This window comes from Dacryopinax primogenitus (genome assembly GCF_000292625.1).
Source record: "Dacryopinax primogenitus strain DJM-731 SS1 chromosome Unknown DACRYscaffold_20, whole genome shotgun sequence".
In the NCBI taxonomy this organism is placed as follows: domain Eukaryota; kingdom Fungi; phylum Basidiomycota; class Dacrymycetes; order Dacrymycetales; family Dacrymycetaceae; genus Dacryopinax; species Dacryopinax primogenitus.
In genome coordinates, this window is record NW_024467217.1 from 643,778 (window position 1) to 671,066 (window position 27,289).

At 55.3% G+C, this 27,289-nt stretch overlaps 8 protein-coding genes and 1 non-coding gene across 9 annotated transcripts; 8 read left to right on the forward strand and 1 right to left on the reverse strand.

Annotated features, from left to right (window-relative positions):
* Nucleotides 1–499: 499 nt before the first annotated feature.
* On the forward strand, nt 500–4,314 carry DACRYDRAFT_118968 (uncharacterized protein; the record flags this gene model as incomplete). Its single annotated transcript, XM_040770699.1, has 3 exons — nt 500–801; nt 848–1,188; nt 1,241–4,314. 3 exons carry the CDS (start codon nt 500–502, stop codon nt 4,312–4,314), a joined length of 3,717 nt encoding a protein of 1,238 aa, XP_040625159.1.
* A 456-nt stretch (nt 4,315–4,770) lies between these two features.
* Nucleotides 4,771–4,854, forward strand: DACRYDRAFT_t55. Its single transcript has one exon. It is a non-coding gene; the product is annotated as a tRNA-Arg (tRNA).
* A 323-nt stretch (nt 4,855–5,177) lies between these two features.
* DACRYDRAFT_96798 (uncharacterized protein) lies at nt 5,178–7,722 on the reverse strand. The gene is made up of 8 exons (XM_040777402.1): nt 7,307–7,722; nt 6,836–7,255; nt 6,706–6,789; nt 6,247–6,660; nt 6,011–6,190; nt 5,792–5,959; nt 5,438–5,740; nt 5,178–5,390 (listed from the first exon to the last, which is right to left on the reverse strand). Exons 1-8 carry the CDS (start codon nt 7,346–7,348, stop codon nt 5,226–5,228), a joined length of 1,776 nt encoding a protein of 591 aa, XP_040625160.1. The 5' UTR covers nt 7,349–7,722; the 3' UTR covers nt 5,178–5,225.
* Nucleotides 7,723–9,933: 2,211 nt separating this feature from the next.
* Nucleotides 9,934–12,857, forward strand: DACRYDRAFT_24721 (uncharacterized protein). The gene is made up of 5 exons (XM_040773814.1): nt 9,934–10,446; nt 10,502–11,521; nt 11,574–12,023; nt 12,076–12,543; nt 12,601–12,857. Exons 1-5 carry the CDS (start codon nt 10,057–10,059, stop codon nt 12,664–12,666), a joined length of 2,394 nt encoding a protein of 797 aa, XP_040625161.1. The 5' UTR covers nt 9,934–10,056; the 3' UTR covers nt 12,667–12,857.
* Nucleotides 12,858–13,506: 649 nt separating this feature from the next.
* On the forward strand, nt 13,507–15,434 carry DACRYDRAFT_24722 (uncharacterized protein). The gene is made up of 3 exons (XM_040773815.1): nt 13,507–13,958; nt 14,011–14,432; nt 14,490–15,434. Exons 1-3 carry the CDS (start codon nt 13,680–13,682, stop codon nt 15,163–15,165), a joined length of 1,377 nt encoding a protein of 458 aa, XP_040625162.1. The 5' UTR covers nt 13,507–13,679; the 3' UTR covers nt 15,166–15,434.
* A 955-nt stretch (nt 15,435–16,389) lies between these two features.
* On the forward strand, nt 16,390–16,776 carry DACRYDRAFT_58107 (ribosomal protein S10; the record flags this gene model as incomplete). Its single annotated transcript, XM_040775483.1, has 1 exon — nt 16,390–16,776. A coding segment is annotated over one exon (387 nt), but the record flags the coding sequence as incomplete, so codon positions are not given.
* A 1,717-nt stretch (nt 16,777–18,493) lies between these two features.
* On the forward strand, nt 18,494–19,686 carry DACRYDRAFT_24724 (uncharacterized protein). The gene is made up of 2 exons (XM_040773816.1): nt 18,494–18,838; nt 18,887–19,686. The coding sequence occupies exons 1-2, from the start codon at nt 18,529–18,531 to the stop codon at nt 19,606–19,608; spliced, it is 1,032 nt and encodes a 343-aa protein (XP_040625164.1). The 5' UTR covers nt 18,494–18,528; the 3' UTR covers nt 19,609–19,686.
* A 77-nt stretch (nt 19,687–19,763) lies between these two features.
* DACRYDRAFT_96803 (uncharacterized protein) lies at nt 19,764–22,698 on the forward strand (the record flags this gene model as incomplete). Its single annotated transcript, XM_040777403.1, has 6 exons — nt 19,764–20,415; nt 20,462–20,628; nt 20,691–20,881; nt 20,936–21,280; nt 21,328–21,646; nt 21,697–22,698. Exons 1-6 carry the CDS (start codon nt 19,818–19,820, stop codon nt 22,696–22,698), a joined length of 2,622 nt encoding a protein of 873 aa, XP_040625165.1. The 5' UTR covers nt 19,764–19,817.
* Nucleotides 22,699–22,913: 215 nt separating this feature from the next.
* DACRYDRAFT_96805 (IkappaB kinase complex IKAP component) lies at nt 22,914–26,951 on the forward strand (the record flags this gene model as incomplete). The annotated part of the gene is made up of 6 exons (XM_040777404.1): nt 22,914–23,093; nt 23,142–24,001; nt 24,052–25,579; nt 25,633–25,857; nt 25,913–26,779; nt 26,934–26,951. 6 exons carry the CDS (start codon nt 22,914–22,916, stop codon nt 26,949–26,951), a joined length of 3,678 nt encoding a protein of 1,225 aa, XP_040625166.1.
* Between the last annotated feature and the right edge of the window lie 338 nt (nt 26,952–27,289).

Here is a 27,289-nt window from a genome sequence, read left to right on the forward strand (position 1 = left end):
TTACCCATAATGATACCTGCTAAGAGGAAAAGTATTTTGTGGCCGAATGGAGGCAAGTGCTTCCTGTCACTGCTGGCACTTTACACCAGCACGCCAGAAGGACGAATAGGGCCGGCGGGAGAGAGATGATCAGAAGCTCCATTGCGGGGAATTCCAGGCCCATGATCGTCCAAGTGAGGCTGTCGTGACGTCATCCCCTTATGTTACAGCCAATGAATTCATGACGCAAGGGTAGGGGATGTTATAGCCTCCCTCAGACTTCTTCACAGAAGGATCGGAGGCAAAGCCCTACGCAAACGAATCGCAGGCAAGAGTCCCGTGCTCACCGCGTGAAGGACGCCGCCGTACAACGAGCCACACTCGCCGACATCCTCGACATTGCTCTCTTTGGCGACGAGCACGCATTGTTCTATAACAGCGACGCTTCTCTCAGCGCATACATTAACTCTTCTCTATCCGGTGGTCTATCGGTAGCACCCTCAACCACTATCGCGCCGGGATGGCGCCCTCTCCGTCTGAGCGGCTTCTTGCTTCCCTCATAAAAGCGGACACGACAGCGACCAACTCTCTATCCGCGTTCCTTGCCTCCTCACACGCCTCCCATGCAGCCCTCTCTGCATATGCGAGTGTGCACCAGCCCCCACTCGGAGACGTCCTACGTCAGGTAGAGGCTTCTCTGCGTGGGGTTCACGAGGCTGTGAGAGCGTACGTGGGTGCAATGGAGATGTGGACCACTGAGCTGGGTGAGGTAAAAGAACGTGAGGAGGAAGTCGGACAAGTGAGAAGAGACAGGGATATTCTGTAAGTCGTTCCTTCTTTTATTTGTATAAAGGCTGAACAGGCCCAGTGTAACCCGCTTGATCAAAGCTTCCAAGCTACGCCCCGTCTCTGCACATGGCCTCCTCCCCTCTCTTCTTCCCTCTTCGCCTCATTCCTCTGTCCTATCCCTTCCTGCACCAGGTGACACGCCCAAGCTAGTGAACGCCCAAGCCGAGCTGCAAGCATGTGAAGGTCATTTGGTTGGGCGACAAAGGGCTTTGGAGGATATTACCAAGGCTGCCATTGCGAGGGGTATATTGAGGCGATGTGCAGCTCTGGAAGAGCTAGCGGAGGCATGCAAGACAGCGAGCGGACGTGCCCGGGGAGCATTGCATACCCTGGTTCCTGCCAAGTTTCAGAATGGTACCGGTGCGCATACACTTCTGCTACGTACATGCTAGTCTCTCACATCGACAAAAAGGCACCCCATTTGACAAGCCACTCCCAAGTCCTTCCCCTTATGTCCACCGTCAACCACCCCGCGCCGCATCTCCGTCCAGCGACTCACTCTCACCGTCCCAGTCAGCCTCCCAGATCGCGCACTACACAGCCCCGCACCTTCCTCACGCATTTGGTACGCCTGAGCCGCCGCGACAGAGCACGGACACGTACCGCCCAAGTTCCAGCACTGACGGACACCGACTGAGTCTCACCGTCCCACCCGCGCATGCGATAAGCGCGACGTACATCCCTGATTCGCGTCTCCTTCCCCCTCCCGAAGCTCGGCGGACAGCGACACCGCAGCCAACTCAGCATGCCCGGCCTCCGTCACGCCAGCAGGTTCAGCAGGAAGAGGACTCTGACAGTGAAGAGCACGGTGCCGTTGTTGTACATGAGAACGCGCCGAGGAACTCGATGAGCTTTCCTACAGGCACACCGTCCCAGCAGCACGCACATTCACATCTCTTGCAGCACTCACAGCCGCATACACCTATCAGAAAGCGCACCGTCTCCTCTGCCACGCCATCAAAACGTAAATCGAAGCGTATTGCTCTTCCTTCAGCTTCCTCCGACCTCGGTCCGGGTGGGCCCCCAGTCGTCCAAATGTCCGGATCCCCATTGACAGGAAGTCTGCCGAGACCGCGTCCCCAACCAATGGGTCACCGTCGTCGACCCAGCAGCCAGAGTTTGGATTCATTCGAACTCCCCACCCGGCAGCAAGGGAAGAGACGCGGGTTCTTTGGCTCCATCGCGCGTGCATTACATATCGGCGGCTCATCACGCGATGGCCGGGAGAGCCCCCCCTATGGAGCATCTGGTTCGGGCTGGGGAAAGCAGAAGGACAGAGGCTGGAATACGCGCACTGATAGAAGACTGAGGGATATGCATGACTGGAGAGGGGAGTCGAGTGATGAGGATGGGGCAGCAGGCTTCGTTGCTGTGGAAAACTCCCCTGGCCTACGGACCCTGGAGCGAAGCGGCACGGAGAGCACGCACGTGAGTGGAGGTGCGCGGAAGACAAGGTCGGCCAGAGCTCCTGCTCTGAACGGCACGCCTACGCGTTCGACAAGTCGGCGGCGAGCTCCTGAACAACCCCCCATGCTTAGCCCACATGAAGCACTCGAGAAGCGACTAGATGCAGCCGCGCGCCCTCGGACTGTGAGTCACCCTGGTCCCAGCTTGCCGGGGGCGAGACAGTCCATGGTGGAGCCGATAACGCGCATGCGGACGATCAGCGAAGCGTCCGGGACTGGGAATAGGAGGAGTTTACATGAGGCCTCTGTTGGTGCTGCTGATACTGCTGGCGCTGGAGGGAGTGTAAGTAGGCAAGCGTCATTAGGCCGAGCAAGTGGGCAGCAGGCTGCACAGGCCCTGGGGAGGAGCGGGAGGATGAAGAGCGTTATGAGTAATGCTACTTCTCCCCCTGGGGCTGGGCCGACTGGGGGTCTTTCTAGGAGTGGGACGGTAAAGAGTACGATGTCGGCTCCTCCAGGACCTGCTCAGAGCACACCGGGAAAGAAGTCTTCTCCGGCAAAGCGTCAGCAACATAGAGCCAGCAACATACCCGGGGGGTCGCCCAATATCTTGACAGTGTTGGACGGGAATGAGAGCGGCACGGGGGGTGGCGGGAAAGGAGGGCTCGTGGAGGTGAAGGCTCCTCCACGGGTCCTCCGCGATCCTGCTGAAGGGCTCATTACTGTCAAGGCTCCTCCGCCTGCAGGAGCGGGGCTTCCTCCACTTATTCACCCACCTCCTGGCCCGCAGCTGGTGAGCCAGTCTACACCCCAGGCAGCACCGAGAGCAAACGGCACCGCGAATCTTGCGCGTAACGTGTCGACCAGCACTTCGGCCAGCGCCACTCAGACGCGAACACAGCGGACAGCAGCATCAAACAAACCCCATCCTACCCCGCAAAAAGCGCCAGCGTCACCAGCGCCAACAGCTCCTTCCCACTCATCTGCTTTGCCCACAGGGGAGCAGGTACGTGTGCATCACACGCCGGTCCCGTCGGCCACCGCGCCTATGCCAGTCAAGAGTGCACTTCGAGCCCGATCTCCATCTCCTGAACCTCCTCGGCCAATCATACTCGCTCCCCCGGTCAGTGCTGTCACGGTCGTCGCTGTGGCTGTGCCTACCCCCTCAGGCTCAGCGGCCTCAGCACCTGCACCACCACCTGATGCTCCTGTTGCCCCACCTCGGGTCCCGACACCTGCTGCGACCACAGCTGCTCTCCTTACAACTGCGCAACCACGTCCTCAACCACCCGAGGGAGCCAAGCAGCGTCCAGTGAGCGCAGCCACCTTCGGTACTTCCGGAGACGATGCTTCGGCGTATGAGACTGGACTGGAGGAAATGGAAGACAGTGGTAGTGAGAGTCATTATTCTGGTACTCCGGGCATCAGTACCCCGAAGATCGGCCTTCAGGCACTGGAGGAGGAACTCAGTACTCCTGTTGCGCGTCATACGGCACCTGCGTCTGTGCCTGCTCCCTCTCCCTCCCCTGTTGCCATCCCTCGTGCACCTACCTCTTGTGCCACTGATGCTGTTCCGGTGGCTGCACCAGCCATACCGCAACCCGCAAACGTACAACCTGAGGCAGGGTCTGGAGTGTCTGATTCCACCGCAACGGCTTCAGACAAGCCGACACGTCGGAAGAGCGTGCGGCTCGATGTCCCGCCCAGTCTTACACCCACACCTGCCACAGAGGACTTCCCAGAAGACACATGGAAGGTCAGCATGGAAGATTTGGCGAATGCAGTCCCTTCTCGGTCTTATCTGAACGCATCCCCTATCCCTGCAGCTCCAAGGAAAGTCCCGGAACGCTCACCCCAGCGTAATTCGCATCTGTGGGACGGCCTTCCTCTGCCGCAGAAAAAAGGACTTGGTATAAACTCGTTGGATGCGGAGGACCGAAATGGGTGGCACACACGTGTCAGCACGGTGAGCAGCGGGGATAGCAGTGATGAGGAGGACGAGGAGTATGCTAGGGTAAAGAGGGAGCTTGAGGATGCGAACAGGAGGTATGCTCAAGCTGGGAAAGTGGGGAGGACGTGATAACTGCCGGTAGGTGTGTTGTATGTGCGGGTTTGTTTGGATGGATTGTGGGTAGTTTCTTGATTTTGATGGGGATCATACTCGGAGGGCGACACCCACGCTCACTGCATATTGATTTCATCCCTGACACATGTTATAGTTATAGCGATACCAGAGTGCAACACTGCAACATTTTTTGTTGTGGCCCTGACGTGGGGTGATTTTTTTATCATCATGGTTATAAAACGCTAGCCAGATATGATGGAGTGCTGGCCAAATGATTAAGGCGCCGTGATTACCTGAATACGGTGATAGAACAAGTGTGAGCTTTGGAAGGGATATTCCGAACGTGGACGCCCCCACGCGAGATGCCTTCCAAAATAGGAAAGCGCGCTCCTGGGATTCGAACTCAACGGCGATGTCATGGTTCAAATGCGTGGAGTCATTATTATTGCGCTGGACCTGAGTCCTGGATCAGACCGGCTGGCCCAATGGTTAAGGCGCCTGACTACGGTGACCATGTTATCAGGAGATTTGTAGGTTCGAATCCTACGTCGGTCGTGCTTTTTTTTTGTCGTGCTTTTTTCATTACAGTTTGAGATTCGATCTCAACAACGGTGATGTCATAGTTCGAACGTGTGGACTCGGTTCGAGCGCAGAGCGCACGCTATGAGAGTACAAGTTCGACGCGTGCCTCGTTTCTTTTTATTTGCCCGAAATTTCCTGGTCTCTGTTTGGTAAATTCAACCCACACGGATGCTCAAATTTTCCAAAGAAGTACATTTGGGAATGAATTCTGATTTACGACAGATTCTCCCTAATATAACTGCGGATATGCGACTTCAACAGGGGAGGGCCAACGAAGAGAACAAGATGCCAACATACAAAGATAGATTCGTACAAAAACAGACTACAAATCAGGAAATACGAAGTCAATCAGACTGTTCTGCATCGTCGTTCTCCTCGGTATCATAATTCAGTTCAGTTTCGATGAAATACGCGTCCCTGAGCGCTTTCCGCTCAGACATAGCCGACATGAGCACCGGCTTGCTTTCCTCTAGGAATGCGCGCCATTCTTGAGCGGTGTAGTCAGGATGCTAGAGACTCGTTAATGGGCTACCGCTGAGTCCGGTTTGGGACATACCACACTTGCGAACCCTTCCCATGCTTCTTCGCTGGAATTCCAAGGGTCTTCTAACGTTTCTAGATGAGCTAGGACTGCTTCGAACGTACGCTCGCCGATATGTGTGCTTCGCCAGTCACCTTGTTCAAAGTCTGCCTCACTGTCATACGAGCGCTCTTGAGGCAAAAGCGGCTCGTTGTTCTGGTCTATGGAAGCGCTATAATTGCCGTTTGCCCTCGAAGAGGCTTCTGCAATGGCTTTCAAGACTTCAGCCTTGTGCTTACGTACGTAATTATCCCACCCGCGCTCAGTATGATACGGTGCCTACTTGTTGATCAGAATGTACGGCGGCCCGAGGGATAATGAAGAACGAACCTGCTGCAATAGGATTCGGACGATTTGCGAGTGCGTCACCTTCGCATGTTTCCGCGCTATCCAGCTCACAAGATCCATCAGGTACCGGTAATCTTCCGGAGGGTATTCGCGGAACCCGTTCGAGTTAAACTTGTGGTTCGAAGGTGGCTCTGGTGGAGGAGTCTTTCGCTGCAATTGGGCTTATATTAACAAAAATCAAGAAGGGTGCATGAGGCTTACCATGGACAAGTCCAAATCCATCTTGCCAACGGACGGGGATCTGAGGTCGTCGTTATCCGAGGTTTCTCTCTGTCGGCCATTCTGTTCTACATGTCTGATTGCTTTTGTAACAATGTTCTCCAGCGCATGCTTTTGCGTAAACCACACAGAGCTCCACGATCCCGTCGAGTGTCGTGGCATCTTAGTGTCTCAGTTAGTGACAATGCAACGGCTTCGAGGGGAAGGTGTTGACTTACTTTTTCGGCAAGGTTACGAATAATAGTGGTCCTTGCAATATGTGGATCCTGCATGTAGGACCATGCTACAAAGTCAAAGAAGTATTCGATTTCTTCTCTAGTGTATCTTTGGCCACTACCTGCTTCCATGTCAACATCAGTTGAAGGAGTAGAAGGTCGTTCGCTAGGGAGAGGTCGGTCCGCGTCTGGTACTAATCGTCGGAACGACTTGGAATTAGCAAGGGAAGGTGTGGGCCAGACAGGAGTTTGTCCCGAGTCTTCATCAACCAGAGAAGATTCTATGACGTTCGTTCTATCATCTTCCGCGTCCAAAGAGGCGCTTGCTGCTGAAGGAAACCGGACGTAGATTTTCCACACCTCTGTTTGATCCTTGTAATATCGGCGCCACGACTCGTAACTGTGTGAAGTTCTTGTCTGGAAACTGTTAACCTAGAGTCACAATGAACGGGTAGAACTCACGTGGTTTGCTACTTCCCTCAAAATTGAAGAAATCGAAAGTCGTGAGTTCTGGCCGAAACGGACATTCGCATAATCGATTAGAAACTGAGTGCTTATGAGTGAAGTAATTATGAAGAGTGTGCAGACAGACCTGGCTATCCTCGTGAGTAAATCGGTAGCCACCCGCGTGAGGAACGAGTACTGCTGGCGCGGCTGGGAGAGCAGCCTTTTCTTCAGGGGAAAGATTGGAGAAGCTTTCGAGGTTTCTCAGCCGGACAGGCGTGTTGGATCTTCGTTTCTCCTTTTGTGCTTTTTGATCGGTGGTATCGTTGCCGGTTGAGGCACGTTCAGATTGAGCTTGGGGCGTTTCGGGAAGGAGATCTGCTTCTTCATTGATTTCCCAATCCTCAGACGGTAACAGTTCATTCCCTTCGATACAGGCCTGAATCCAGCTTGGCTTGACCCCGCGAATTCCCAGTTGTTGAACTTGTGGAAGAAGCTTCCCACTGGCTGGCGAATCCATGACAACGTAGTCGCTATAGCCAATTGGAGTACCCCTTCCACCATGAGTCTGGGAAATAGTCGATAAGTCAAGATATTCGAGTCAGCATCGCGCACTCACTCGAATGCTCTCGAGAATCTCCATGTGGTGGCTGACGTCCATCGGGATGTAAAATCGAAGTGCGTCGCCATCGTGAGTGAGAAAGAGCTTCTTTGGCTCTGTTGCAGCGCTTCGCAACCCCCTTCGTCGTTCTGGTGGTGGTGATCGAGACCTGTTGACATCTGATCGCTTTGGCCGATTCTGCGATGTGGAAGGTGCGCGAGCGGAAACACCCCTGGGCGCTGGCTGCTTCTGTGGTGTGATAGCGGAAGGGGTATCACTTCTCGTGGGAATACTCGTTCGTGCCTTCGAGGAAGATGAAACTGCTATCGGTTGCCGTGTACGAGATGACTTTGATGACGCGAGAAGCTTCTTTGATACCGCAGATTCCTTTCCGGCAGGTATACTGCGACTAGAGGGAGAAGACTCGTCGTCGGTAACACTGGCCGGGAGATCATTGTCGACAAAAGTCGATGAAGATGTATTAGCTTCGTTCTGATCCCGAGGCAATGTCTTTTGCTGGTCACCCTGCGTTGATGTCGGGTTATAGAGGAAGGGCAGCTGAGCGAGCATCTGAGGTTGGATGAATGCCACGGGAATACTGTTTTGTGGGAAACAAGGAAGATGAAATGGACTAGGAGGCATCGAAGTGCAGCTGAGGGAGCTTTGAGAGGGGAATCCACCTGTCATAGATCTGAAAGCATCAGGGCCAACGTTCGGATGACCTCCATTTATGGCGAATGGGTTGCGACTTGCGGATTCGGAAAGAGCTGTGTTACTGGTGCTCTGGACAGAAGATGCATCCGGAGCCTCAGGTCCCACAATCAAGGAAGGCATACTTGATTCACTGTCAGCAAGCACAATTCTTAGCTGGAGAGACAACTTACATCGCTCCATCCACAGCATCAGTACTTTTCTCGCCAGAACTCGAGTGAACCACCGATTGAGTTAGCATGACAGGATCCCTAGTGTCGTTCTCGTCATGGGGCACGAGAAGGCCATCCCAGTTATGTTCTGCCAGTAGGAGGCCACCTTTGCCGATACAGGTTTTGATCCAGATATAATCGAGCACCGGCTTACTTGCAGGAGGAGGTACCCACAGGTTTGCGTATTTTTCAGCTTCGGCAGTGCCACGAACGACAAGGATTATGTGGGCTTGCGACGCATTTAAACAAATCCCACCCCCATAAAGCTGTTTGTGTGAGTAAGAAGCAGTTCCATTTTGGCCCAGTGCCTCACCTCTACGGTCCTAGTCAGATGTTTGCGCGTAGACTGGGGTATTTCATTGGGTTCGATGAAGAATAATATAGGGAGGCCGTTAGGTTGGGTAAAGAGGGCACTTGGGCTAGATGTCATTTGTCCCCCCTGATATCGAGGCGGAAGTCGCGCTATTGCCCTATTGATTATGTGCCGGTGAAATAAATAGAGAGGATCACACACAACAGGGCAACACAAGGGGATACAGCCGCAGTCTATAGAGCAGAACACAGGAAGCGAGGAATAGATCCGATCTTCGGAGACAGACCGGTCATGTGGTTCTCAAACGCCAGCAGCAAGGTAGGACAGGAAGATGTCACGAATCCAAGTAGACCTGAGGATTTGCGGAAAAGTCAAGCCTGTAGATGTTGCGAACAGAAAGAATTTTTCTGCCTTTTGGTGATTGGTGAGGGCAGACTAGCGCACATGAACAGGAAACGCTGGGAGCAAATATCCTTAGCTTCGGAATCAATCGGGCGGTGTGGGTCAGCTTCCTTTCTATTATTGATGAAGTTAATTCTATCAACATCAGAAATCGTTGAGGAACACAATACAACAAAAGATATGATATATGTTTCAACTATACACACACTTGCGGCTCCTTTACTGGATCATTTTGTCTAACCGCGCTTGACACCATAACTTATGTAACTGCCAACACCCTAATAATGGAAGAGCGGATATACATATGAAGGAGCGCTGTCCGAATAGATGTCAGCAGTACGTCGCTGTATTCCCAATGCTGAAGCTCGACTTGCTTCGAATGATAGACAACTCAGCGTCGAAGCAATTTCCGAAGGAAGCGTAAGTGACTGCTGGGGATGTTGCGCTTTTCCAGAGCATCGCCTCCACGAGCCAACCGACAAGTGTTCCCCTGACGCGTACAAACACTTTTGATAGAAGACACGTTGCTGGTCGCAGCGCAGAAAGGAGTCGATAAGAAAAGCCGCAATGAGGAATTGGGGTGATTGTTCGTTGGAGTTTGACAGAGGGCAATTGGAGAAGCAAACGATTTGCGTATCCCTGTACCCAAAAGACGGCTCTGCAGGCAGTTCAGCATGTCGCATCGCAGTCGCCGAATGTCACCATCCAGTAGGATATTGACAGTGACTGCATACAGCATAACCGGAAAATCGAACATGAAATCGTACTCATGATCACGCCAGCAGTAGTCATCGTTCAAAACAACCGGGACGAATCTGAGGGGGGTCTCACGGTTCGCTCGGCCTTCCGTCCCCTAAGCGACGGAAAGCGGGGCAGCGGGAGTAAAAATGGAGCTTTTTGCACGTGTTTTCGGTTCGGGCGACGCGGGGAAAGGGTGAGTTGGGCGGAGGCTGACGCAAGCCTCCTTATCGACCCAGTCGGCTCGCACGACCGGTTTCTCCTATCCCGCCTACCGTCGCGCCTACCGACGAAAGGGCGTACGTACCTTCTATCTTCCCCTGTCTACCCCTCCTGCCTTATAATCTCCATCTTAGCCCAAACGAGGGGCCTTATTCTCCTTCCCTCCCACCATGATCCCCCTCATAGCAACAACACTGTTGCTGGCAACGTCAGCACTCTCTCTGGGCAACCATGGTGGTGCCAGGAAGTCCTTGAGCTTTGGCCCGAAGCATCCGACCGCAAAGCTCAATGTACCCTCTGAGCAAGTTCACGCAGCCTCATTCGGGCTTGAGAAGCGCGCGCACTGCGGGCACGACTACGACCCTAAGGAGCTCGCTGCCAGCTTCGTCCAGAGCCTGCATGGAGGCGGAGAGTTCCGCATCAGGGAAGACAGTTACACCGATGCTCGCACGGGTGTTAGCCATATCTATGTTCGCCAGATCGTGAATGGCGCCGAGGTCATGGACGGCGATATCAACGTCAACATACGTGACGGCCAGGTCATCTCCTATGGTGATTCGGTGGGTATTTCATGCTGCAATTTAACCGGGTGGAGCTGACTCGACCATGTCTCAGTTCTATCGCGGTGATACCCCGACATATGCGATGGACCCGTCATCGTTATTCGAGCCTACGCATGACCAGGCACACCATTGCGAGGCATTATCGTCACACCTGACGTCGTTCCTTGCTACACCTTCAGGCCAGGTCCCGTTCAACCCGGACCACCCGACGGAGGAGGATGCGGAGCTACTTGCGATGCTTCACTCACACAACTGCCCCTCGTCACCTCTCGATGATGGGGAGCCTGAGTTGCTCGTGGATCCTAGTGTCTCAGCACTGAACTTCATGATGCTGGCTGCTCCTGACGCTGAGGTGTCCGCTGCCTTGAAGGCGAACTACGGTGCCCATCTGGAGCTTCTCACTGTCATCCCGACCGAGAGCTTGATCTCGACCTCGCCCGCTGTCGAGATTCATAATGTTCCTCACACAACCGGTTCTGTCAAGGCTCAGCTGGCGTATGTCCAGACACCCCACCCCGAGGAGGAGAACATGACCGTTCTCAACCTTGTGTGGCACCTCACCGTGCCCATGGAGGACAACGCGTACGAGGCGTTTATGTCTGCGACTCGTGCGAACCGCCTGATCAGTGTCGTCGACTGGGTATCCGACGCGTACGTGCCGATCCCTAAGCCTGGCAAGGAGAAGAACCCGGTGTACAATGTGTGGGCCTGGGGGGTCAACGACCCGTCAGAGGGCAACCGCTCTCTGGTCTCGGGCTACGATAAGACCGCCTCGCCCGCTGGCTGGCACGCAATGCCCAGCTCGGCCTCTCCATACAGCGCCGACAAGAAGCCCAAGGTGCCCGAGGACGACGAGGATCCCATTATGAACTTCACTACGACTTGGGGTAACAATGTCTTCGCCCATGAGAACCTCGACGGCCGCAACGAGTGGGAGTTCAACCAGCGCCCAGATGCTGGTTCCGAAATGATCTTCGACTATAACTACCTACCTGCTAAGAACTTCACCGGCACCAACCCCCGAGAGTACCTGAACTTGTCCATCACTCAGCTGTTTTACACTGCGAACATGGTAAGCATGTATCGCGGGATCAGAACGGAACAATTTCTCACCCTCGTTTTAGATTCACGACATCTACTATCGCTATGGTTTCGATGAGAAATCCGGTAACTTCCAACAGTTCAATTTTGGCAAGGGTGGCAAGGGCAATGACGCGGTTATCTGCAACGCCCAGGATGGTTCAGGCTACAATAATGCAAACTTTATGACGCCGCCGGACGGTCAGAATGGAAAGATGCGCATGTATGTTTGGAACACTGCCAAGCCCTGGAGGGATGGCGATCTCGAGGCCGGGATCGTGATTCACGAGTACTCGCATGGGCTGTCAACTCGTCTCACCGGTGGTCCAGCCAATTCTGGTTGTCTCGGTTGGGGCGAAGCAGGTGGAATGGGAGAAGGCTGGGGTGACTTCTACGCTACTACAATCCGATCTACCAGTACATATCAGGACTATGCCATGGGTTCGTGGGCTGCCAACCGACCGCAAGGCATTAGGAACTTCATCTATTCTTTGGTGCGTGAAGTGCTGGCTTTCCGAAAGGAGACATCAGCTGACTGATGATCAGAACATGACTGTGAACCCATCGACATACAAGACGCTGGACGAGCCTGGTTATTGGGGTGTACACGCAATTGGCGAGGTCTGGGCCCAAATTCTCTGGATTGTTGAGAATCGGTTGATTAAGGTTCACGGGTTTAACGATAATCTTTTCCCCCCCGAGGCGCTTCCAAATGGTACTATCCCGGAAGGTGACTTTTACCGGCCAGCGACCTACACCAAGAAAGGAAAGCGGCTGCCGCTTATTCCCAAACACGGAAACACGCTCGCCTTCCAGCTCGTTATGGACGGAATGAAGCTGCAGCCGTGTCGGCCATCATTTTTTGATGCTCGAGATGCCATCATCCAGGCTGATGAGATCTTGACCGGGGGCGAGAACAAGTGTGAGCTTTGGAAGGGATTTTCCGAACGTGGACTAGGGCCGGATGCAATGTTGAAGGGCGGCACCCCTTGGGGCGGCGGAGTTCGCACTGACGTCAGTCCAAATTTACGCAGTATGTTGATGGCCGAGCTGAGTGTGTATTCTGAACAGGACTACACGTTGCCGGAGGGTATCTGCGATGTTGATGATACGCCCGAGAATGGGCCCGAGGAATAGTCGCACGGAACCGGTAACGGGCACCGAGTGTTCTAGGCTCAGGGTGAGAGGGATGGCGACATAGGGATGGCGATATGGGGAGTGGGGATCGGTCGCGTCGGATAGATCGGTTGTAGGCAGTTGTTGTATTTCTGATTTTCACATCTTGATTCCACGCCACGATAGCTCCGTCCACACAATGTATATGGTCACAAGATTAGTCGTGTGTGTAAGTGGGCCTCGTGATGATTAGCCAAGAGTGGGGAGGAGGAGGAGTGAGTGCCGTAAGTGTGCCTAGGGAGGGAGGCGAACAAGTCGCGCTCTGTGGGAAGGTGCAGAAATGGCCTGACAAGAGAGGTGGCTGGACCGGCAGAGATGCGGCCGCGTTTCCCCCCGCTGGAATGTGGTGACGCTGCGAGCTATCAGCCACATTCCTTTGTAGAGAATGAACGTCATCGTTTACGGAGGATTATCGAAGGTCTCAGGGTCTCTAATTAGAGTGATGGGGCCTTCTCCACGATGAGCGATGCCACGGGAGAATATCGACGCACGCTTTTCAAGTTCACGGGGGTGAGGACCCTAGTGGCGCCCAAAAGGGGTGGCATGGCCGAGAACGCTTCTGTATCCGCGCGCCCTTCTGTACACACCTCTTCTGTGCGCACCTCCTACACACAGAGGCAACTTGCTGCGGCCGGTGGACAGGGAAGCGCCCACTCAACCATAACGGGAAGCGAACAGCAAAGAGATACGACGTCGCAAAATGATAGACATAAACATACAACCGTGCCTCCCGATGTGCCTTGCCTCCGTCACCACTCATCTCTTTCCCCTCAAATCCGCATGTCCCCACACACGCTCTGTCTCGGCTCTCTATTCCCCCTCCGTTCACCCCTCTCACCCCCCCTCCCTGCAGCAGACCACACACTGCCCTTATCCCCCTCTCTGCTACCTATATCCTCACTTCCTACGCGTCGACTACTACCCAAAGCACATCGCTGAACTCTGACACTGCTCAAACCCTCTAAAAGGCGACAATGGCATCACACGCACACACCCGTGGACGCGTCTCTGTAGAGCAGCCCTTCCGCCCCGTTCTCGGCGGCTGGGTACGCACTACCCTCGACGCTCTCTTGCTCTTCCGTGCCGCTCAGATCGGCCGTATCACCGCCATGCCTCGTCGACTCTCTGACTTGGAAAAAGTCCAATGCATCCGTTCTGGCGCTATCTTCGTCTTTGAAGAGAAGCGCTCCGGGATCAAGCGTTGGACAGACTCTCGCGAATGGTCTCCTTCCCGTATCCTTCACAACTTCCTTGTAAGTGCACTCCCTGCTTCCTCTTGACGCGCTAACCGCGTTCTACGAACAGATCTATCGCGAACTCGATCCCAACCGTCCCGACCGTACCTCCAAGGGCACATGCCACGCTGTCGGCGTCTCGCAGGCGAACGCCAGAGCGGGTCAGGCCCGTCGCCCTTCGACAGGCCACACGGAAAACGACGCCGTCATGCGCGACTTGGTCGGTTCTCTGCGTGAACACACCGATTTCCAACGGAACGGGCTCATGAAAAAAACCATCACGATCGGCTTCGAAGTTGGCACAATCCGCGAACGCTCTTGGCACATCGTCTCCTACTACAAACCGGATGATATCCTCAACGGGACCCTCCAGCCCGTATACCGCCTACCCGGATTTCACGATATTCACCCGGGCCATGAGTGGCTTGATCCTACCCACTTCAGGTTCCCACCAAAGATCACCTTTGATGATCTCGGATGCCGTCACTACATGTAAGGGTTCATCCATTGGGGTATTTCACATCCTCTAACATAGACCCTTACCCACAGTGGAGAAGCGGATGACGAGCCCTCGCCTACTGATCCCACCCACCGCCTCATGCCCCTCCGTCCCCCCGTCACTGCAGCAGCCTTGGCAGCCAAAGAGCGTGGTATCTCGAATGACTCGCACCGTCGTCGCAAGCATGGCCGGTATGCGCCCTACACGCGCCCCAGCCTCTCTTCGCACAATAGCTCCACGTCCCTCTCTAGCGCTGCAACTGACGTGACTATGATGAGCGGGAGTGGGAGTGGCACGACCGACTCGATCGACCTGCCCGCCCTGACCCCCAGCAGCCCTTCCTCGGATCTTTCCGGCCCTACCTCCGACTATGGCGCTCAATCCGCTCCCTTCTACTATGGCCATGGAGTGCCTTACCACCCGTACCAGGCTGGGTCACTAGCTTCTGGCTCCGAGCTGCCCTCCATGCCCGCGGTGGACCACTCTGCGGCACCCCGGCCCTCACCATACTATCCTACCGGTTGCTGGCCCACCAACATGCCCCCCACAACGGAGGGCAAAGCCGGAGTGAATCAACTCCAACTCCAAGTTTTCCCTTACGGCATGTACGCCCCATTCCAACAAGTGGGCTATGGCACTACCTACGCCCCCGCGTATGCGGAATACTACCAGCCGCATGGCGCCGAGGAGGCTGGTGCCCTCCCCTCCCCGACGAGTGGCATGTGATTTGTTTGCCAAAAGGGATCCCCCTGGTATGCTGTCTTCTTGACTGGATCGGATCGGACTTACTGTACCGTTTGAGTGTGCGATCAGCCCTGTAGTATCAACTTCCTGGGTGCCCAAACCCATGTATCGGTCTCCTGTTTGTTGCTTGTTGCTTCATTCTCCTTACGCCACAGCGTTGCCTTACCTGATTAGCTACTCAGCTGTTTCCCATCGTCGCTCTCTCCCCCATACGAGATATCTGTAGTCAAAATTCATCGATTGTCTTGCCGCGCCCCATGTGTGCACCTGATCTGACCGGCTAGCTAATCGCGGCTACATCCCGTGCAGTGTGTGAGCAAATTCAATACTGATACCGACAGGGTTTTCTCAAGGAACCAATTGAAAGAAGACGCTTTGGGCACACAAAGCAGTAACGACCTTGAAAAAAACCAGGGCTAGGCCTGGGTTTTAGCAGGTAACACAATCTCCGGCACGGTCTTCCGATGTGGTTCCTCAATCACTAGCTTGGCATGTCGATTGATGATCACATGATCACCCGCCCCATGCAGATTCTGCATGTTCATGTTCATGTACGTTCTGTTCGCTTCCCCTGTATGGTATATATGGACAGATTGACAAAAATTCCGCCTGCGTTGATCAGTTGTGGGGCACTTAGCTGATTAGCCGGAAGCACACACTAATTAGCCAAGGTTCACCTATCAGGCAATCTCCTTTTTGCAGAACCCTTTCCCACTAGCGGCACTGCCACTTCTGCCCACGCGGCTTGTAGGAACGCCACTGGGTTCTGTGCCGTTTTCGGACTTTGCCATTTTCTGCTCTTGCGTGTAATTAGCCTTGCCTTGGCCGCCGCCGCCGTCTCCGCTTACTTGGGAAACGCAGGACCTGAGCAGTTCGGACAAGGATGAGCGGAAGGAGGATGTTGAGGGCGAGCAGGACGCTCGAGGCTGCACTCAGAGGTGCGGCCGGACCAAGTACGAGCAGGCTATATGCGTGCGTTTGTAATTTCATTCATTGTCCTCGACTCACGGAAGCAGTACTAGCACGACGATACAGTCTGCTACTCCGGGAGAAGGAGGAGCTTCTCGTCATGGTCAGCATATCACTGTTATGGGAACTCCTTCCCCCATCCCAAAGATCACCGAGGTGAACATCGCACACCCGACGGGCAACGCTGAACAACCCTGGGCCGATGTCATCGAGGAGCCTGTTTTCCAGCCACCGCCAATGCTCGAGCTACCCTCTAGGGGATATCTCGAGCCCCAACCACTAGCCAAGACGCACGGAATCCCGGTCGCTATCCTCCATCTCCGGTCGTACCATATCCGCCTGCTTGATCTCTTTATCCACTTTGCACTGCATAGCGCTGTCTCCCTCGGTATCCCAACTTCGAAAGCACAGCCGTTGAAGACCCAGCGCCGGCTGTGGACGGTGATCAAAGGCCCGTTCGTGCACAAGAAGACTCAGGAAAACTTTGTTCGCCTTACGCATAAACGCGCGATAAGGCTGTATGATGCCAATCCCGGTGTGCTGGAGATGTACTTTGCCTACCTGCGCGCGCATGCGTTGGCTGGTGTCGGTGTGCGCGCTATTCGATGGGACCGCGCACCGCTTGGGTTCGGAGGAGAACATATGCGCAGAGCCGTCGGTGCTGGCGTTACAAGCCCCGAGCAACGGAAGGCGTACAGGGCCCTGCTGAACCGTACGTTTGATGCTGGAGAAGCACATGCCGGCCCGGGCTTGGTGGAGAATTTGGTACGCAGGATCTTACGCCAAGAAGAGAAAAGGATGGCGGCGGCGGCCCCGGGGGCAGTCGCGATGAGTGCTGATGAGGCGGTCGATGTGCAGGCTGTTGGGGCTGCTGAGGAGCCCGTTGAGCATACAGGAGCCGAGTCGACCTCAGCTGTGGATGCTTTACAGGCGCCGACGGTCCAGATGGACAGTGGGTCGCCGATGTCACAGGCTACCGGAAAAGCGAGCGCGACATCAGCAAACGAGCCTAAAACTAACCAGACCCCTGAACCTGCCCTTGAAGCAAAGCCAGAACCTCCATCCTCGCAGGCGGCGAACGAACCCGACCTAAGCACAGCCGGACCTCAAGCATTCGTACCCGAACCGGAAGAGGAGAGCATTTCCTCTCCGGCCTCCGAGCCTGTTCCCCCTGTTGCTACCCAAGCGACAGTTCCCGAACAGGCAGAGGCAGAGCCGAGCACAGCAGGCCCTGCGTCTTTCACCACCGAGCCGGTTGACGATGTCTCCCCTGCGCTGGAGCTGGATACAGAGCCGAGCACTGCAGGCCCAGAGGAGTTCATTCCCGAGCCGGAGGAGGACATGATCTCCCCTCCTGAGGCTACACTATCGCCTGACCCGGTCCAACCAGCCGCCGAACCGAGCACAGCAGGTCCGGCTACCTTCATCCCCGAGTCGGTAGAAGACGTTTCTGCGCCGTTGTCCGCCAATGCCGAGCAGAATAGGGAGCCAACGACTGCTGGACCGGAGGAGTTCGCCCCCGAGCCTTTGGAAGAACAGACTCCAGAACCGAGCACTGCAGGACCGGCCACCTTCGCTCCAGAGTCGATAGAGGACTCGGCCCCGCTGCCTGCTGGGTTAGCGGAGCAGAGTGCGGAGCCTACGACAGCTGGACCGGAAGCGTTCATCCCCGAGACGACAGAGGAAGGGATCTCCTCGCCCGCAGGTACACCAACGCCGGCACCAGTCCAGCCGTCAGAACAAGCAGAAGGGCCGAGTACCGCAGGACCAGAGGAGTTCATCCCTGAGCAGGAGGAGGTCTCTGGAACACCTAACGCACCACCCGAAAACGGACCGTCAGATGGGTCTAAATCATAGTAGATATGCGGAATTAATAAAATTCTCCTTGTTCACTCACCACTTATAATTCTAGTCTGGAATCGTTTTTTCCAGGATGCACCGTTGTTGGTAATGGTTGCACGTGGTAAGGAAGCAATCAGGGCTCTTGCAAGCGCAAAATATCAAAGCACCGACTCTCGTACTTCCAGAGTTTAGTAACTTGGTCTACAGTACACTAAAAGTACAACAACAACCAACACTGATTTCTACTTGGGCGGCTTATATTGCAATTTCATTACCGATTTCTAACTCGATATAATAATTTTACTGTCAACATCAAGATTTGCAAGGATGCTCAGCGCAAGAAATCGCGCTCTTGCTCTGTCACGAACCTCGCTCACACGGCCGTTGGTAACCCGACGAGCCTCCTCTTCCCCTCCTTCCTCTTCTGCAGCAAAATCAACCCCCTCACCATCGTCTCCCAACCCATCTACCAAACCCACTGCGCCGCCAAAAAAGCCTGCCCAACCCCGCGTGCCCCCCGGGTTCCTACCCGGCATGGGCCCCTCCAAGCTCCCCTCCTCCCTCCCACCAGACTACGTGCTCGGCCCTCGGGAAGTCTACAGACCCGACCGCGTTTCACCCGATATTGAGCGCCTGAAGGACGTGCCGCAGGAGGAGATCCCGAAGGACTTTAGGAAGGTCAAGCGACCGCTTTCGCTCCCTCGATGGCTCCACCCGCTCGTTGTGAAGGTGGTACCGTATTTGGGGTATTATTCGCCCAAGATGACGGCTATTAGGGAGACGAGGTGGTTGTATCGGGGTATTGCGAGGCGGGTTATGGAAGAAGACGAGTTCTTCACAAACGGTACGTTTCCCCCGAGACCGATATGCAGATCTCACTAATGCCGGGCAGAATGTCGCCTTCCACCTACGTTCCAGACTTGGTTCCTGATCACCAACCTCTACGTATGGATGCTCACTACCCGCCTTCGCGCCCTTCCTTCCCCACACGGGAAGAACTTTGTTCAAGAGCTCGTGAACCACTATTTCCAGGATGCGGAGGACCGGATGCGGATTATCCTCACCCCTCGATGCCCGGAACGGATTTTGCGCACGCACCTGATCGACTGCAGGTCCCAATGGGCGGGGATGACGCTCGCTCTTGATCTTGGTCTGATAGGCAGCGATGTACAGCTAGCGGGCGCGTTGTGGAGGAACGTGTTTGATGCCAGGGGAGGGAAGGAGGTGCATGTCCCTGGTGCGAAGTGGACATACCACCGATTCCCTGCAGCAGAAGCGACACTCGCGCTTGAAGCGGACCAAGAGCTGAAGCAAGCGGCGGAGCTCGAGCTTCCTAGACTGCTCTACCTGTGGACGGCATTCGTCAGGCGAGAAGTGAAAAGGCTCGAAGCGATCAAGGACGAGGATGTGTTGGTGAGCCAGATCGGGAACTGGGGGAGCATAGATGATGGCTCGGAGAGTATCAGGATCGATAAGTGGGAAGAGGAGAAAGGGGAGGATTGGGAGGTCGAAAAGGTTGTTAAGCTCCCTGCTGGGGATGGGCCTCAGGTGGAGGACAGCCCAGTGAGCAGCAAGACAGAGGACAAGAGCGCTAGTGGTGCGCCAGTGCCGTAATTTGAGGTTAATTACTGAGCTAATAATGCGCAAATACATACATCATGTACCAAATTGGCGGACGTACTAAGGTCGTATAAATAGAGGAATAAATACGCCGAAGAATCGGAGGAACACTGAGCCGAAGCGCCCGTTGTCCATCAAGTAACGACGACGTCGGCGTCCTTTCCTCTGACCTCTTGCTGTTCCTCCTGACGATATAGCAAACGATGCGTGATCGTATTCTGACCAACTTCGTCCTCGACCAGAAAGCGCCCAGCGCCCAGTCGGTCAGGTGCACTAATCCCGAAGGATTCGAGTACATCCTCACCTGCCTCTCTCCTTCCATCCTCAAGCTCACGCTCACTTCGCCCGATCACCCGGCGCCAGTGCACTCCAATATCGTCTGGGACACACCGGCTGAAGGATTCCATGCTGTAGACTATGCGGAAGATGGCAAAGTGAGGTTGAGCATGGGGGCGCCTAAGGAGGGAGGTGTACAACTGGAGCTCGCTCTTCCGCACCTAACGCTGCGCGCCTCTGCTCTCTGGCCTCTCCCTGGCTCCAGTGCCCCGCCCTCATTGGTGGTCCTGCATTCCGACCTCCCGAACCGTACTTTTGCATGCACGCCCCACGGGCTGACGCACTATTCTGTCATCCCTGGTCTGCCTGGGGCTCTGGAGGCGCTGCACCTCGGCCTGGGGGAGAAAGCCGCTCCACTGGGTTTGACGAATCGGAGGTTTGAAGTGACGGGAAAGGATGCGGCGAACTATGATGCCTGGAGGACGGATCCGCTGTACAAGCATACACCGTGGTTGATCACTCTGAGTGAGTCCCCCCCTCCTAAGGGTGAAGCAGGCTGACTCGTGTATAGAGAAAGGCGGCGGATACGCGGTCGGGTTGTATAACGCTTCCAACTCGGATGGGGTGTGGAACGTCGGTTGTGAGGTCGACGACCCCTGGGGGAGGTACAAGTTCTATGCGCAGGACGTGGGGGGGATCGAGGAGTATCTTATCTTTGGGCGCACGACGAGGGATGTTGTACGTTTCGTCTCCCCTTTCACAGCAGCTGGTCGCATGCTAACAACTTTGTCTGTATGTAGCTCAGAGACTGGGCTCGCTTGGTCGGTTTTCCTCTCCTCCCCCCGCGTCACTGGCTCGGTTACTTGGCGAGCAGCATGGGCTACGCCGAGTCTGACGACCCGCCCGCCCAGCAGCTGCTGGAGGACTTTCCCAGGAAATGCAGGGAGGAAGATATTCCCTGCAGTGCTATGCATCTCAGTTCTGGGTACACGTGCGTATTCCTTCGTTGATAGGGGAAGACGCGCTGATGAGCTGCGGGGAATAGCGTGGCCATGACCACGCCCAAACACCGGCAAGTGTTCACTCTGAACACACATCGCTACCCCTCTTTCCCTTCTCTTTTCGCAAACTATCACGCGCAAGGCATGCGCATCGCCCCCAATATCAAGCCCTTCGTCCTCCGCACGCACCCTGCCTTCCCCGCCCTCTTGGCCAAAGGCGCGGTCTTCAAAGACGCGCAGGGCGAACTGGCGGAAACGAGGATCTGGAGCGCGCTGCCAGGGGAGAACGCTAGTGGAGCGTGGCTTGATATGACGAGCGAGGAGGGCCGGCGTTGGTGGTATGCTGGCGTGAAGGGATTGGTGGACGCAGGGGCGGACGCGATGTGGAAGTGAGCGGGTTCTTCTTGCGTGCTGGTATCCGCTGATCTGTTAAAAGCGACAACGACGAGTTCTCATTGCATGACGATTCGTACCAGTGTGCTTGGACGCTGCCTTCCCTGCCCGACGCCGGTAAGGGGACGAAAGAAGTTGGACTGGTAGGACGCATGGTGCACACCGAGCTCCTGGGGCAGGCGTCATACGAGGCCCTGCGGGATGCCGACAGCCGCAGACGGCCGTTCATCCTCACCAGGAGTGCGAACGTAGGGACGTTGAAGTGGTGCGCGAGTACGTGGAGCGGGGATAACTGGACGTCCTGGGAGACTTTGAGGGGGAATGTGGCGATGTGTTTGAATGCGGGAATGTCGTTGATGCATGTGAGCCAGCTAATTCCAACCCAGAGATATGTGCTGAGGAGGATATGCAGAGCTATGGACACGATGTCGGCGGGTTTGGTGGGCCGTTGCCTACGATAGAGCTCTTCACGCGCTGGGTCCAGTCCTGCGTGTACAACCCTCGGTTCTGCATCCATTCCTTCAAGCCAACCGTCACCAACAAAGCCGGAACGTCGACGATCAACGAGCCCTGGATGCATCCCTCCGTCACCCACCTCATCCGTGCTAGCATCAAGCGGCGCTACGAGCTGCTGCCGTACCTATATGCGCTGCACTGGGAGAGTCACGAGAAGGCCGAGCCTCTAAACACTTGGCTCGGATGGGGAGAATTCGAGGCCGACCCGGAGGTATACAGCGTCAAGGTTTTTGAAGGATACGATTTCTGGCTTGGGACGGGCAGGCTGCTGGTGGCTAGTGTTGGTTATGAGAACGACATCGACCGGAAGGTGTACCTTCCCCACACTGCAGAAGAGCCGACGAGAGGATACTATCTTCTCACCCCGCCTTACAGTTTCCATACCCCTGGGTGGGTGACGGTTCCCACCCCGCTGGAGCATATTGCTGTTTTCGCCTGGGTGGGGAGCGTGATACCCATCGGAAAGGACAAGGTTACTGTCACGTCGCGTGAAGGACTAGACCGTGTAGGGAGAAGCGGGACGAAGGCGGTGCTAGATGACGAACTTGGACCGGATGGGCTTCCTGGTGTGGTAGGCGTGGATGATTGGAGGGGAGTGGAACTTTACCCTTCGCCGAAGGATGCAGAGCCTGTGAAGAAAGTCAGGAAGTGGGGATGGGAGTGGACGGAGGATGATGGAGAGTCCTTAGTGCCACAGCCGACGAGAGTCAAAGTGGAGTACTGGGTTGAGGGAGAAGAAATCGTCGTGGTTGCGCGCAGGGGCGGTGGGTGGGAGGTGGCCTGGGGGGGAAGTGTATGGGTGACGTTACCGAGGGGAGATGACAGAGCTGTCAGGGGCGCAAATATGAAGGAGGAAAAGGGGAGGGTATGGTGGGAAGTGAAAGTTCAACTGAATTAATGTTCTACTAGAATGAAATTACCGTCTCTTTGTTCCATGAAGCTGAAGAGATACCCAACATTGATATCGTGGTAGTCATCATAACCCTTTGTTAGTGGCAGTGTTAATGAAAACCACGTGCTTCTTTTCACACGAATTTCCTGGTCACCGACCGCCATCTATCGAGTCACTCCAACCAAATTCGTCCCTCTCGAATCTCTCTTCTTGTACACATTATGCGCAATCTCGCACTTGAATCCACAGCATCGGTGCAGATACCGTGCAGCTCAAAAGGAAGGATAAGCCGTTTGGCGCATGACCTGGCATCCGGGGACCGATTCATTGCCGTCGAGAATGTGCTTGGGGGGGAAGAGGTACAGGTGGAAGTGTGGAAAGTGGGAGGAAAAGGACAAGTTGTATGTCTAGTTAGATTGACTGCCAGAGATGTTCTTATCCAGCATTAGGATGATGTACCCTGCGCTATTCTCATGGCGCCAGCTGCTTCGAATGCCGCAACACAAGTCATCGCTCTGAACGTGCTTGCCGAGCAACAGATATTATGTATGGTCCTACGTGGAGGAACGATTGCTACTGCACCATTAGAAGCAGACTTTGCTACTCTCGGTGTACAATTCGAAGTCGTTGGGGAGGTCGAGTCTGGCATTCTGTCCGCTGCCTGGTCTCCAGAGGAAGACGTTCTGGTCCTCCTCACAGGCGCTTCCGAGCTGCTCCAAATGACACCAACATTCGACGTTCTGTCTGAAGCGTCATTAAACACAACAAGCTACGGAGAAGAACAGCAAGTGAATGTCGGATGGGGAAGCAAATCGACGCAGTTCCACGGTTCGGCGGGAAAGCAGGCTGCACAAGCTGCACCGCCTGAGGTCGTCGGCCTCAGCCCTGATGATGACGCCCTTCCGAAAATCAGTTGGCGTGGGGATGCGCAGTTCTTCTCCGTCTCGGCTGTTGACGAAGGCAGGCGGGTTATACGTGTGTACTCCCGCGCTGGAATGCTGCAGAATACCTCTGAGCCCGTTCCTGGACTCGAGCACACGCTCGCATGGAAGCCCTCTGGCGCGCTCATCGCGAGTACTCAGAGATTCGGGTCTTCAGCTCCAGGGCTTGGAGCGGGAAAAGAAGGGAGACATGATGTCGTGTTCTTGGAGCGGAATGGCTTGCGACACGGGGAATTCACGCTGAGAGAGGAGGGAAGATATAGAATCAAAGAGTTGGACTGGAGCGCGGGAAGCGAGGTGTTGACCGTGTGGATTGAGCGGGAAGAAGGAGATGTGGTACAGCTGTGGACCATAAACAACTATCATTGGTGCGTTCTAGTCGTGCTGTCCTCCGATTCCGACCCTGACAATGTGCTAGGTATCTTAAACACGCAGTGCATCCACCTGTGCCCGGGGAACACTTTACCACCGTCCAGTGGCATCCAGAATTATCACTACGTCTCATCGTCACCACGTTAACTCACATACTCGACCGTTCCTTTGCATGGATTACAGCCCGTTCCACCGAATCTGTCCCAAGAGATACAGGCACAGTAGCAATCATCGACGGTTCCACACTACTCATGACCCCCTTCCGACGCATGAACGTTCCACCGCCTATGTGCGGATATCGACTCCCCCTCGGTGGAAATGGCGAACCGCCGATCGATCTGGCGTTCGATACTGACAAGGATCGATTGGCAGTGTTAAGGCAGAACTCTGTTGAAGTTTGGGAGCTAAATATCGTGGTCGGGAACGGCAAGGTCGCCGATCCTGTTAAAGTGTGTGACTCGACTTTGGAGCAGGCTATCGATACTCGCCAGGTTGAGCTATCCGGAAACCATGTCACCGTGCTCGGCTACGATTGGGAAGAGGAACGGGATGTCGTCTTGCAGCTACAGTCCGAGGATGGCTCCGCATGGGACAAAACTGTGATGGCATCGACTGGGTCTGGGCGGCTAGTCTCTGCGACCGACGGTCACCCTCTCCTTTTCCAAGGGACGAGTGGCGAGGTCGTATCTATTGCGGACAACGCCGTACAGCTACGCCTTCCGGTCTTCTGCTTTCAGACCGCATTCATTCCGTCGCCTACTCCCGCAGTTATCGGCATGTCCAGCAAGGGAACTCTCTACGCCGTGTCTGAGACGACGACGCTCACCTTGACCACCAACTGCACTTCCTTCATGCTCTCCACCGACTTCCTCATATACACAACATCGGCGCATCAAGCTCATTTTGTACCAATCGCCGACGACCTCACATCACTCCTGATGGAGCCCGATACGACACTCCCCGAGTTCGAGAAACGAAAAGTCGAGCGTGGATCGAGGATCGTCACCGTCGTGCCAAGTAATATGGCACTTGTTCTCCAAATGCAGAGAGGAAATCTCGAGACTGTGAATCCCAGGCCCTTGGTATTACAAACCATGCGACGAGACCTCGATGGTTCGGACTATCGTTCGGCATTCCTCGCCTGCCGCAAGCACAGGATCGATCTCAACGAGCTAGCGGAGCACGATCCGGCGATGTTCATGCGGGACATTCCTCTATTCGTCGAGCAGGTGGACGATGTGGACCATATTAACCTTTTCCTCACCGGGATCGGTCAGTCATCCCAATCGATCGAAAGGAAAAACGAGATATGCGACGCCATCCGTACTCAGCTAGAACAGCGAGACCTGAAACGCTACGTGAGCTCGATCCTTACCGCGCACGTCGTCAAGTCGCCCTCTGATGTCGAAAGTGGGTTAAAGCTGCTCCTGAGACTGCGGGACGAGAACCCGGAGATCGTAGAGGAGGCGATCAAGTACATCATCTTCCTGGTCGACGTCGATCGGCTATTCAACATCGCCCTAGGGATGTACGACTTTTCGCTCGTTCTGATGATCGCCCAGCATTCGCAGAAGGTAACCTTCCGCTCTGATCACCTTACTCATAGCCCTTTCTTATATATACACAGGACCCGCGCGAATACCTGCCCTTCCTACGGGAGCTCGCCGAGCTGGAAGAAAACTACCAGCGATTTCGGATCGACGACCATCTCGGGCGACACTCGACGGCGCTGGAACATCTCCGGCTGGCAGGGGACACCCAGTGGGACAGGGCGAAGAAGTACGTTGACGTGCACGCGCATCTGTGGCCTCACGCGCTCCGGCTGTGGAAGGAGGATAAAGAGAAGGAGGCTGTATGTTCCCCCTTCCGTTCTCCGCTCATGCTCGACCGCGGCTGACTCCCTACAGGAACTGCAGGAGATGTACGGCGACTACCTGATGGAAAAGAAAGACTACTCCAGCGCGGCACTCGCCTTCCTCCTCTCACAGAAAACCGAAAAAGCCCTCCAAGCGCAAGAGGCAGCGCTCGCCTGGCGAGACCTGTTCGCCCTCGCCACGCAGGCCGGGGCGTCTCCAGACCGACTCTCGGCGATCGGCAGGCGGGTCGCAGACAAGCTCTGTAGTAAACGGCGGTACGCGGAGTCGGCCCAGGTGCTGCTCGATTATGTGCACGATGTGGACGAAGCTGTGAATACCCTCCTCCTTGGGAGCGGGTATAACGAAGCGGTACGGGTTGCTTACCTGCACCAGTGCCCGGAGCTGGTAGAAGACCGCGTTAGGCCGAGTGTGCTCAACTCTGCTGAGAACGTGCTAGAAGATCTGGAGGAGATGGGTGAGCAGCTCCGAAAGCAGGTGACGAGGTGGGAAGAGCTGCAGGAGAAGAAACGGGCTTACCCGGGGGAGTTTTACCATCAGGGAGAGGAGGAGGAGGGAGAGGGGTTGGGGGTACATGATGTGGACGTCATGTCTGCTACTACGGCGGGAACGAGGTTTACGAGGTTCACGCTTGCTCCTACGATCTTGACGAGCGGGACGGGGACGACAAAGAGCGCCAAAGGGCGGCGGAAGACAGAGCGCAAGCGGCTGAGCGGGAAGAAAGGGAGCGTGGACGAAGAAGAGTATTTGGTCAGCTCGGTGCTGAAGCTGTGTACGAGGCTGGAGGGGGTGCAGCGGGAGGTGGGCGGGTTAGTGCGGTTTTTGATTTTGTGGGAGGAGGGGAGGGCCAGGGAGCTGGGGAGGGCGTTGGAGGGGTTTGAGAGAGAGGTAAAGGGGGTGGTACAGAGGGTTTGGGGGGTGTTGGAGGAGGGACGGGAGGGCAAGGGGGATGAGGTGGGGCATGGGAATAGGAAGGTGCCTGAGCGGCCGAAGGTGGATGGGGTACAATGGAGGACAGAGTTGCTGTAGCTGTGATCTAGATGTACTATGGTAGGGAACGAATGATAGATGATAGATGAATGTGTTCAGTGCATGTGGTATACAATGCTAATCAATGCAAGAGCCCCTCCAACCCTCCCAATCCTCCCCGAAACCGCAGCTAACCGCCCCTCAAATTCCCCTCCAAAAATACCCCCAACAGCGCCAACACCTCCCCCTTCACCCCCTGTGGCACCTTCCCCTGTCCATAACGCACCAGCTCCCTCAGCAAACTGTCAAAAGACGTCTCTGGTGCGAGGCGTAAGTGTTCGCGTGCGTGATCCTGGAGGTCGTCTAGCATTCCAGATTCGAGAAGTTTGGAACGGAGGGTGGATTGGAGTCGTACCGGGGGGGGGGGGGAGGGGGGAAGGG